The sequence below is a fragment of the Pipra filicauda genome, unplaced genomic scaffold, assembly GCF_003945595.2.
Source record: "Pipra filicauda isolate LSUMZ 115617 unplaced genomic scaffold, ASM394559v2 scaffold315_size853536_pilon, whole genome shotgun sequence".
NCBI lineage: Eukaryota > Metazoa > Chordata > Aves > Passeriformes > Pipridae > Pipra > Pipra filicauda.
Window position 1 is genome coordinate 309,446 of NW_024104438.1, and position 11,849 is coordinate 321,294.

Consider the following 11,849-nt stretch of genomic DNA (forward strand, 5'->3'; position numbering starts at 1 on the left):
AAGTGACTCCCTGGGGCAGTGTGAGAGCCCTTTTGTGTGTTTGAACTGCCATGGGACCATCACCATTTCCATTAGCAAGGAGTTGGGAGGGGTAAAAAAAGCATTAACAGCTATCACTGCCATGGTAGACATGTTGGGATGGGGCAATGAGGACTGAAGAAACAAATGTTTGGAAGAAAATAAATGTAATTCTGGGAAAAGAAATGGCAGGAGACAGGGATACAACAGGCTGGATCTTGGGCAGGGACTGAAATGTGTGAGAGCAGATTTCCAAAGCCACGTCTCTAAGCCTGGTCTCCAAAAGTGGGAAGTGCCTAAGCAAGCATTGCTGCCAGAAAACCCAGGAAGGACATTTATCTTCAGTATCAGCAGCTTCCTTCCTTCTCCCTGGCACACAGTTAAGGACCACTTTAGCAAACCCAGCATCCATCTGCCGGATTGATTATCCTCATTAGTGCTCCTGACGAGGTGTAGCACAACCGTATATTCTGATTCAGACATTTGTTTCCACCGTGGTTGCCCATTTTGATTAGCATTTAGCAACATGCTTTTTCCTAGTGGTTTTACCTTGTATATGTGCTCTGAGCTTTCATCTAGACACAGCCCCAGCCAGCGTAACAAAACGATACCGGGGAGCAGTGTGGAAATCAGCTGGAGGAGCCTGTCTGCACCACCGGGATGTAGGATAAAGATGCTTTTTCGTGAGAGAAAACTATCAGTAAGGCCATGGGATTAATTCTAAGTGGTGCAAAAGTACGTCTTCCCATTGAGAACATCTCTAGTCTCATGGCCTCGTTCCCCAAACAAGTCAAACTGTCTCCTCAGGGGTCTCTGATGTAAGCAAGTATTTTCCCCTATATTTTAAGTTAAAGGTAGTTTCATTGTTTCAGCCCTCAAAAATTGGCACTAGTCCACTGTACTTAACTCCAGTGGAAATACTCTATGTCACCCTCAGGATCCATGAGCTGTGGTCAGCAATGTCCCAGGCCAGAGCAGCTTTGCAGAAATACTGGACCCTTCTACTTCCCTGTAGCATCTGGTTGGAGCTTGGCCTTTTGCTAAATCCCCCAGTGCTTCTCTTCTCATGGGGAAATACAGCCATGCATGTGACTTTCCTAAGGTTCTACAGCAAGTGAATTGGTAAAATTTGCCATGGGTAAGTGGTGATGGGCTGAAACACCTGCGGAGTGTAAGGAAGCAGGAGAGGTGATTCCCTTAGATGATAAAGTCCTTGAGGCAGGGACCAGCGTGCTGCTGTGTCTGCATAGTCCCTATCACCAGCAGATCTAGGGATGCTTGATAATACTGTAAAATAAGTTATTTGCTGTCTTTAATACTGATATTTTAGCTCATGCTTATCCCTCAATACTGCAAGGATGTCCATTAAAACAAATGCCTTTCAGGAGTCAAGGAGAGGTTTCTCTACACCATCTACTCTAGGACAATTCTGGCATCAATTTAGAAGACCCAAAGTCAGGTCGCTAAAGCCACAGCAAAAGGGCTGTCAGCCCTTCTCGGGTCTGGGATCGGCGGCTCTCCATTGCCATCTTGAGGCTGGGAGCCGCCTTGCTCCTTTCAGAAATCCTAGAAATCTCCAAAATTGACACGGCAAACTCAATTCCAGCTTGCCGAGCATTAGCTGAAATTGATGGCCAAACCCTGCAAAAAGGTGTTAAATACAAACGAGGGGAAGGAGTTCTGCAAGGCTGGCACTCAATTGCCCTGGATAACATGGATATTTTCCACCCCCTGATTGCACAAAGATTTAGAGAGTAAATTAACACAAGCAATGTTGTTTAATACACAATACTTCTTGCTGAGAGACAAAGTTTACCATCAAGTTTTCTTTAAAGTACATAAATTGAAACTGCCTAAGTGGACTTGGCTCTGTAGCCCAGACAGTTCCCCCAAAAAAGTCTTTTTCTGACAATGATAAAAGCTGAGGTTCTTGGGAGATTTTAATGATAATTTGCACTTAAAGAGGTCTTTGACATACGTTTCACATCTGATAGACATGGTTTGGAAGAGAGGACGTTTCCAGGCTTTCAGGGTCTTGGATGACCAATATTACAGGCAGCTTGGAGGGCCAAAGAGCTGTAATCACAGAACAACATAAGTAACACACACTAAAAGAAACCAGAAAGCCATGGAATAATGTAGGTGTCATGGTCTACCAGGGCCAGCTTAGATGAGGCTGCTCAGACCCAGTCTTATCACCCAGTGAAAATCTTCATGCCATTCCCCTCCCTCTTCTGTACCCAGACAGTGTTTCACCACCCTCATGGTGAAAAATATTCTCCCACTAATTAGATCTGATTGGATAACCACTTTCTAGGAGCCCAGAAAACTGTAGAATCATAGAATGGTTTGGGTTGGAACAGGCCTGTGAAGGTCATCTAGTCCAGCCCTCCTGCAATGAGCAGGGACAAATGCTGCTACTCAGAAGAACATTCCAGCAGCGAAGCTCTTACCATTTTATCTCAGGTCTCACAGTATTTTGTGCCAGGTCTTACGACGACTGAATATACTTTTTCCCCACTGCCTCAGTCCCTGAAATCCCAAGTCTCAGGGCCAAAACGGGTAATCCTGGTACTTACCATGGCCACCTTAGCACCACTCAGGGCATCGTGGTGTGCATCGCGGTCTCCATCGCATATCCTTCCCAGACAGCATCCATGGACAAGGGATTGGAGTGGACCAGTCCAGCTTCTTCAAGAAAACACTGTAGCTGTCTGCATACTCAGATACCCAGCGGCCCCTGCAGAAAACACGGAGAAGGGGAGAAGGAGAGAAGCTCCATTCTCTGCTTCCTGCACCAGGACAAGGAACCTGCCTCCCCTTCTGCAGCATTTGACCTCCCAGCCAGGAGACTGTGTAGAGCAAACAAAACCATATCCAGCTGGTGTTGGGAAGAGAGGGAACAGCCTGTCTCCATCAGGAATGGCGCAGATGCTGCGACGCACACGGCTGTCACTGGGATCAATCTCCCACCTGGATCAACCATTACACAGGCTCAGCCTCCAGCCCACATATAACTCCAGGATCACAGATCAAAATCTTCAATGCAGAGCTGAAATATATGTGTGTTAGGGGAAGGTGGGGGGCATGAGGCAGCAGGGAGGAATTGGCTTTCAGTGAGAAATGAGAACTCAGGAGCCGTTTATGCCTGTTTGGTTCATAGTGTGTAGATGAGTCACGTTTCAAACAGCCCTGTTTGATTTGAGAGAGCCCTTTCCCAGGGGAAGCCTGGGCATGGAAATGACGAGACATGCTTCCTGCCCCAGCTCCACAGAGATCTCAGCACCTTCTTTCAACAGGGATGAGGCTGTCCCAGCAGTTGTCTCCCCACCCTTATCAACCCAATTGCAAAACTTTTCAAGAAAAGGCTAAGCATGTTTTGAGAATGGATTTGTCCCTGAGGGAATTCCTTTGGGCTGATTTCATGACATGAACAGGGAGAAATACACTTGAGAAACACCGCCCAATTCCGACCAGCTCCAAAACCTCCCTGCCCTACTCTTACCCTGCCTCCAACTCCCACCATCCACCCTCTCCTCCCCGGCCCACTTCTCCCTTACTGGTTGAGGCGGCTGTCTGCAGGGAAAACGGGAGAAGGCCTCGTCTGCTCTGTGTATAATCCACCATGGACTCCTCTCCGGCGTGGGAAATCCAGCTGGTAGGTACTTCTCCAGTCAGGTACAGAGTAGTCTAGTGAAAGAGAGTCCAAATAATTTAAAGACTTTTTTGGGGAGTCTCTGTCTCCTGTATCACGCAGTCTGAGTGTTCCCCTTCTGAGCTCCATTGGCTGTTTGTGCTTCCAGTGTTCCTGCTGGAGCTACCACAATGAAGGGATTAGCCAAGGGAAAATGCAAAAATTGCTTCCCTGATATAGATAAGGTCTTTTAGATGAGGTTATCCAGCCCTTATTTTCCATAGCCTTTTATGTGTGAGGGAAGCCACACAAAGCAGACCTGGAAATGATATCTTGTGCTCTTCCCATCTGGACATTGACTTGTCACCTGGTATATATTTTCCCCACCTGCCTAGATTTTCTTTTCCATCATGCCATTAAGCAGGAACTAAACAAGGGAAGAGATTCATGGCCCACTTAACCCCTAAGTGAGGACCATCACATCTGTTATGCTATCATCTTCCCCAAAAATCCCTGTGGGAGTGGTTTGAAGGGGCGCCATCTCCTATCCAATCCTTCCAGAGATGTCTCATCTGTATGTTAACAGCTTGATGTGCATCCTGATCGAGCATATCTGCCTGTGGATAAACATCTCACAACGTCTCACTCACAACAAAGCAGGGTTGCCCATTGCAGACGTTTCAGATTTTCTGTGTATTTTAAAAATGACACATTTCTATAATGAGTCATTAGTAATTTTGTTGTTTTCACTGAGGCTGAGGTTACAGGTATTTCACACGTGCATGACCATGTCAGGCTGTTAATGCAGCCCGGGTGGTTGCAGCAGCAGTTCCTGTGCTGGGACATTATTTCCAGGGAGACCACATTGAGCAGGGCTGTGCTCCATGGGGTGGCCCTTATGGAAACTGGGATGAAAGAAAAATCATTTACAACACTCCAGCCTCTTCTAGAAGATAAATGTTTTTCTCTGCCTTGCTTCTCCCCAATGATGAGCAGGTGGTTATGGGGGCTCTGTGGACCCTTCCTGTGCCAATCACCTTCCCTTCACCTTCCTCAGTCTCGCATTAATTTAAAAAACCCAAAGCCAGGTTGAAGGCCACCAGTCATTCACAAGGGGCAGCTGCCAGAACCTCCATCCACTGACCTTCCATCACAATAGATGAGCCCAGGATCTTGTTTTTGTATTGATCAGCATTGTCCAGCCTTTCCCGGTACAAATCCTGGGTGAATTGCACGTAGGAGACCAACCCTGGGGACACCTTCTCCCTGTGCAGCATCGTCCCTGAGACATTGGAGCAGAAGAAGGTGCATTAGTCAGGAATCACCATCAATCACTCACCCAAATCCTACCCTTGGGTGGGAGCAAGTGAACAACCAGAGCAAGTTGGAGTCTCAGCTGGCATAAATCGGGGGAGACCCAGTCAGCTCAGCAGAGTTTTGCTGAGGTGCATCAATTTTGCATTGATCTGGTTCATGACACAAGTAGGGGAAGGATTTATGTTGATGTAAAGCAAGTGGAAGGAGCCATGATGTCTCCACATTGCCTGGGAGGGCAGGAGGTCTGTGTATGAAAGGGAAAGGTTTGTAGGAAGTCCTGCACTGCTGGGATACACAGGGGCAGAGCAGGAAGGGAAAAACCCTCAGCAGTTTTGTCATTAGCACAAGACAGCTTCAGATGGGCTTGGCAAGGAGATGCTCAAAGCTCTCAGATGTTAAGTGGAGCCTAAATGGACTGTCCAAATGGACAATTGACTGTCCATGTGGAGACATATCCATAAGAGCTGCTTGTCCAGAATCTCCTTCTAGTGAGTGGAGAGACAGAAAGCCTGTTGGGGCTTACTTCAACTCATCTTCAGGGTGGCACTTAAGCTACAGAGATGGCTGTGTCTTTGCTCCCCACTGATCATGAAAGGATCTAAACACAGACATCCCACTCTGGGAGAGGTCAGTTCAGGGAACAGAGAAGACATCCCTGGCCATGTCTTCTGTTTGCTTCTGAAGCATTGCTGAGCAATGCTGCCCTCTTCCCTCTCAAGCAGGAGCTTTCCTGTCTTCCCATCAGCGTTTTAATCCTTGCAAGCAAGCTGTTAAATGGCGTGGCTGAGGGCTGGCTACCAGCCCCTCTGCTGCATTTGCTGTCAGACAGATGCCCCTAACAGAAGGGGCTTGAACCACCCAAATCCCCCATGCTCAACCCCAGAGTCCTCTTGCCTCCCTGCATTTCTGTTCATGATCTGCAACGTGGGATTAACTGCATCTCCCTCTGTCTCAACAGACCTGTGAAGATAAAACCCTTAAGAGACTCTGTCTCGCTAGCAGGGGCTCTTCATGCACTGAGATGTTTCCAAGACCCCAGCTCACTGCATCTGTGCTTTGAGCTGGCCTGGGAGATGCATTTGTGGTGACAGGGTGCTGTGCCCATGCTGCTAATCCTCACCAGGCTCAGCCCAGCACCGACACACCATCGGGATGCTGCCATCCATGCGTGTGCAGCCAGCACGGACCACGGGCTGGTGGGGCTGGCAGAGGCCCAGGTAGACACACCCTCAGGTGGCTAGATGCGGTCAGTCAGCTGTCTGAGAGTGGCTGGTGCCAGCACTGGGGGTTACCTTCTGTTTCGGCTGCTGGAGCAGGAGGTGGGAGATCCCGGCAACAACAGAGCAGCCCTTCCTGTGGCTCAGCAAGGATCTCCAGTTTCCCTGACCGGCCTGGTGTCGCTCGGACGGGAGGCTCGGACTTGGGTAGGTAGCACCTTGGTACGTAGCCATCTGAAGTAGGATGGTATGAAGTTATCTGCAGGAAAAAAAGCCCCATGTGAATGGAGAGGCAGCGACTGGGAAGGGCAGCTGCTAAAGCACCATCACTACCCATGCACAGCAAAGCTTGGGCTTTGGTGGGGTCAGTATCCCTGAGGATACAACAGACACAAGACAGATCCATAACTGTCATTGAAAGTGCAGGGACAGCTTCCCCTCTCTGCCTATCTTACAGCGTGGGACTCTGCTGGGCAGTAGGAGGGAGGGAGGGAGCCACAGCACAAGCAGTGGTTTGATGGTGGGAGAGGGTCATGTCAGGGAAAGGCTAAAGGGGTTGCTGGTGTGGCTGATCTGGAGGAGCTGCTGCCTCCTCTCCAGCTGCAACTGGATCTCCAGATGCTTCTTTCTAGGGGCTCAGGAAGGGACTCTCCTGCTATGAGTTCTGCCATGCTGCTGGGGCCAGCAAGAACCATCTTCACAGGTGGTTGTTGGGTCTCCGTGGGTTTTATTTTGTTGTTTTGAGTCTCCAAGGTCCTTAGAGCTCTCCTAAAGGTGATTTCTCCTTTGTCGTGCTGACAGTAGGGCAGGTGGAGGCTGCAGAGCTACAGGAACTACCTGTATCTGGGAGCTTCCCCTACTGAGGATGGCCAGAGCTCCTCACAGGACATCTCCAGAGGCACAGGAGCCTCCAGGAGCCCATGGTGCAGGTGGTTCACCAGCCAGTGCTTTCTTCCTTAACCCAAGGAGTTCCCCACCTTTCCCTTAGGAGCAGGTCACTGCCCAAAATTTCACATCACACTTGTTTTATCCGCTTAAAAAACGAACGAATCCTATCAGGGCCAAGAGGGAAACCTGGGCCTCTCAAGTACCTCATCATCATGCTCCCCAGTGGGAGAGCTTTCCTCAGCAGGGCTTGGGAACTAATAAGGAGCCAAAGGGAGCTGCAACCCAAGAGAATCAGACATAGCTCCCTCCTTTCTTATCTCCCAAACTACATCACGACCTCCACAGCAAGCGTGCAGCCTTCAGAAAATAAAATTAATAATTTTTTTTTAAATTAAATTAAATAAATAAAGGAAAAAAAAAAAGAAAAGAAACTGAGATGTGTGGCTTGGAAGCTGTGCTCCAGCAGGCAGGGGTTAAACCCTGCCCTCTCAGCCAGGGTCTGGGCTCCTGGAAGTGGAGCAGCCACCTAAGGCCGGGGCTGCCCGGGAAGCCCTCGCCAGCCCGGAGAACAGCGGGAGCCCCGATCAGGACCGCTAATGAAGGCTGCTGGCAGCGGGAGCGCTCCCCGGGGCAGGAGGAGGGGAGAGGGGAGGAGAGGGGAAGAGAGGAGAGGGCTCCCCAGGCTGCTGCCCAGGCAAGGATGGCAGCGGTGGCCGCAGACAGCCCCTCTGCCCCGGCGGGCACCTTCACACAATGATTTCTCTGTTGCTGCCCCCCCCCTTTTCCTCCCCAACCTCAACTTTTTTTTTTCCCTCTCTCGTGAGCGTATGAGCCCAAAGCACTTTAGCAACCGAACATGCCCCCCACCACTTCTCCGCAGTGGCCCAGTGCAAACCGCAGCTGTCCCCACCGGGCTGCCACAAGCAATTAAGCCAGGGCAGGCAGAGCGAGGCAAATCAGATTAAATAGCTCAGGGGGTCGCTAGCACTGCAAGGAGATTAGAGAAAAAACAACCTCAGCTTCCCCGCAGAAGTCTTCTCAGGCCCGTGTCAGGGCAAGGAGCCATCTCCATCCCAAACGCAATGCCCCTCCTCAAGGCAGTACCGGGATGGGTCTAATCCTGACGCACTCCATCAGCCCCACGGGGAGCAATAGGAGTCCAAGGCTTAGGCACCGGTTCAGCAACCAGTCGTTAGTGCCCTGACTTAATGAGTGTAATTAGCATCACTCCCCACGAACAGCTTTACCGGAGGGTGTGAGGGGGATTTCCCGCAGAAGAGATGGGGGCACAAGCCAAGGGCATTTGGGCATGATGGGACCTGCTGGTGGGTCACAGCGGTGGGGACCAAAGCAGACCCTGCCAGTGCAGGCAGCACCCGTGCCCGCTGCCCCCCTGGCACCATCCCAGTCCCCAACTGTCCTGTAGCCACGAGAGGGGAGCTGACAGCAATGGGCTAAGGAGACAAGCAAGGAAAAGACCACGGTACCGGTACGTTCTCCTGGTTGGGTGGCTCGTAGGTGTTGTGCCAGCAAAAGTCTTTCTGGTACATACTCTTGTACATGTCCAGTGCTGCAGGCAGCTAAAAGTGAGAGAAGGCAAACACAAGGAAACACTAAGCCTCAGAGGAAGCCTTCAAAAGCAGTGACAAACCCAAAATGCTCCCTCATAGCTCAGAAGGAGATGAGCTGCTCTTCTGGGCACAGTCTCTGTCCCGTGGGCCACTTGAGGCAACTCCTTGCTCAGTTAAGCCCCAAGCAGGGTGGCCAGGAAGGTCCTATCCTCTTTTGGCAATGGTTTCTGGGGCTCTTCTTGTCCCAGGCAGTTCCTTGCAACAAACACCTTCCTTCTGCCTCTCTCAAGCTTCCTCTGACTGCCTGGATGGCCCCAGGCAGAGCATTAATATAAAGCTGCTGAAATACTTTGATCAGCTGCTAGGTCCAGTGTCTCTCAAGTTAAATCAGCACATGCTTCCATCTTCTATCTCAGTAACATTTCCTATGTGCTTATCCCATATTTAAAGTGCTGGCTAATGTCAACACTCATTCTGCAAAGTGGCTGGAGAAACCATGGAGGAAAACCCTGCCAGGGGATATGAGGCCAGTGACACCTGCCCTCACCCTGAAAATCCCTGCAGTGCAAACTCTGGGAGAGGATTTTAGGGAGAAAGCACTAGCTGTGTCTTCTCCCTCAGCATGCACCACGAGCACTGCTGGAGCCAGGAAAGCTGGTGAGATGAGCTTTCAGGCTGGTCCAAGAGCTGTTTTCATACTAAAGCATTAGATGTGATAACTTGTCAGTGCATGGCAAGGGCTGGGGGAGATGAGCTCTAATTGAAGGTGTTACTGTGATCTCCACTGCTACACACACATTCACCACACAGGTGTGGCTTGGCCAGCCAAGGCAGGGTCTGCATTCCCATTTCCCTGTGATTAAAAGGAATCCCTACTAATCATAATCCCCTACTAATAAATCCACTGGCACACAGCACCTTAGGGAGGGCTCCTTACACCTTGCCTTGCCAGTCATCCACTTTTATATTCTATATTTTATATTCTATATTTTATATTTTATATTCTCAGTACTTTTTTTCTTAACATTTCACTCTTTCTCCCCTCTGGGCTTCCCAGATCAGTGTCTGCCTTTGGCCAGGACCCAGGATCCCATTGTCACCAGTTCCTATTATCTTCCCAGACCAGCAGACTCAGCAAACCCATTACTCAAACACCACTGAGGATGAGAGTCCTGTGCGTACTTCACCTTCCATCGCCTTGCATTCTTCATCAGGTCCATGGTGAACCAGGAACCTGCACCAGAAAAGTCACTCAGTTAAAAACCAGCAAACCAGATCCACTCCTCCATCCCACAATGGGGGATAGGGTACCTGGAGGTCTGAAGCTGGCTACTGGCAGGAGGAAGGGGGTTCAGCTGGGGCCGCAAGACCCCTGGGCACCTAAAATTGGCAAGAGTGTGACTGACTTCATTCAAGTTCAGCAAAGCAAAATTTACCCAACCAGGATGTACGGAGATGGACACCTCAGGGGACGCAGCCTGTTGGAACCCAGAAGGGATGAGACGGAGGCATCCCACCACCAGCAGCCCCAGAGCCACCCAGAGGGTGAACAGGTGTGACCTCCTGGGACAGGGTATGTCTGGGATGGGATCCACCAATGCCTGTGTGGCCACGGGGTTTCCAGGGTCAAGGGAAAACTCTGTCCCATTGTGACACAACTGTAATTCAGAACCCTGGAGGCCTTGGAGGGGGGAGGGGGAGCCTGGAGGGGTTGGGGATTGTTTCTTGGAGGAGAAGGCACACAACAGTCCTACAGGGGAGCTGTTACCCATTCCTTCAGCTGAATCCAGCCATGCTGGGGACACGTGGCTGGGAGAAGGAAAAAGCCTTCCCTTTGTTAGCTCTTGAAGCACCTCCAGCTCCTGCTAAAGATGGGAGCAAAAGATGGAGAAACAGGGGAGGAAAGGACGTACTTTGTGAGTGTGTTGACAGGAAGAAAACTGCATCCTTACCTTCTGCATGGCAGGATGGGAACACCACAGAAGTAAGGCAGGCAAGGATCTCCACTTGGACTCAGAGGGTGGCTGAGTACACCTGAACTGTCCCATTCAGATGCTGCCACTCTCTTCCTCTGATGAGCAACAGGAGACAACTGGAGATGCTCAGATTGAGTCCTCTGTCCCACAGATAGACAGGAACACCAGATCAGATCCACAAAGCAGTATTTACTCTTTAAAAAATGTCAGGCCTTGACCAGGTTTGGATGCATTTCATCAAAGGACTAATCTTGCCAAATTTCAGATGTCCACAAGGACAGCATCTCCCTCTGAGCTGATCCTTCCTGACTTCCTGGCTCATTTAGCCCAGCTCATGTGACCAGTGTAGGTACAGAGTCGGGGCTGAAACAAACTGATTTCTCAGAAAGCCTGTGTTTGGTGAGCTGAATCTCCTCCAGGACTCCAATTTCTGTAGCTACACGGGCCTGGCTATCGGTTCGGAAATGAGATTCTCTGCCACTACAGTGATGCAAATAGTAGTAAATGCTGGTGATGAGCCAGAAAGATGAGATCTCAGCTCCAGGATCCTCCACAGAGGAGAGCCAGTCACGGACCTGTGTTCACAGGCACCATTAGAATGAGCTGAATTCCAAGAGTTATTTCTCCTTGCACACTGTCAGGCACCAGCGTGCAACTGGAGCCCAAGGATGTTAATGCTCTGGCAAGGGTTGTGTGCTGCAAACAGCTCAGCACTGGTGTTAGAAAGGAAGAGAAGCCCTTCGTCCCCACTGCATTTTATGCAAATTAATATTAGAATACATGATACAACAAGGAAAGAAGTTATTTCCAGAAATGTGAAACTCTCATGTTCTCCTGTGCTTATATTAAAGGGATTACACTCCATTTCCTTCTTAATACAGCTAATGCTCTATGGGAAGCCCTCAGGCCAGGGATTAAAGCACTTATTCAATTAATTAGGAACAAACTTCTGCCTTAAAGTCAAACACATAAATATCAGTAAGCCCTCAGAGTGTCTTCCTTCCAGGGCAGATAAAATGGATCCTATTTCTTGCGTAAATGACACCAAGTCTGCACTCTAGAATTAATAGGAGTAATATAACTTAAGAAGAATCACTTTAAAATATCACAGTTCTGTAATGCAATATGGTAAAGGAGGGACAGTCCCATCATCTTGAACTCAGCATTGGAACCCCCATCAGTTACAGGGGGAGCAGAATAAGGTCCTACGAGGCTAATATAAATGAGA

The 11,849-nt window shown here is 49.6% G+C and overlaps 1 protein-coding gene across 2 annotated transcripts; it reads right to left on the bottom strand.

Annotated features, from left to right (window-relative positions):
- Positions 1–1,933: 1,933 nt before the first annotated feature.
- LOC113988864 lies at positions 1,934–10,228 on the bottom strand. 2 transcript variants are annotated; one of them, XM_039383553.1, is made up of 9 exons: positions 10,109–10,228; positions 9,957–10,025; positions 9,833–9,879; positions 8,562–8,654; positions 6,262–6,445; positions 4,797–4,934; positions 3,579–3,708; positions 2,598–2,758; positions 1,934–2,094 (listed from the first exon to the last, which is right to left on the bottom strand). In XM_039383553.1, exons 3-8 carry the CDS (start codon positions 9,863–9,865, stop codon positions 2,608–2,610), a joined length of 729 nt encoding a protein of 242 aa, XP_039239487.1. In that variant the 5' UTR covers positions 9,866–9,879; positions 9,957–10,025; positions 10,109–10,228; the 3' UTR covers positions 1,934–2,094; positions 2,598–2,607. The 2 variants fall into 2 exon arrangements, with proteins under 2 accessions (XP_039239487.1, XP_027578640.2); XM_027722839.2 differs by lacking the exon at positions 9,957–10,025 and having other exon boundaries at positions 10,082–10,228.
- Positions 10,229–11,849: the final 1,621 nt, after the last annotated feature.

What these genes read in the sequence shown, in the direction of transcription:
- LOC113988864 (XM_039383553.1), bottom strand. Translation starts at nt 9,865, where the DNA reads ATGGACCTGATGAAGAATGCAAGGCGATGGAAG. An exon ending in CCAACCAGGAGAACGTACCG is followed by an intron (nt 6,446 to 8,561) that starts GTACCGTGGTCT and finishes TTTTTCCTGCAG; the next exon opens with ATAACTTCATACCATCCTAC. An exon ending in TCCAGCAGCCGAAACAGAAG is followed by an intron (nt 4,935 to 6,261) that starts GTAACCCCCAGT and finishes CCAATGTCTCAG; the next exon opens with GGACGATGCTGCACAGGGAG.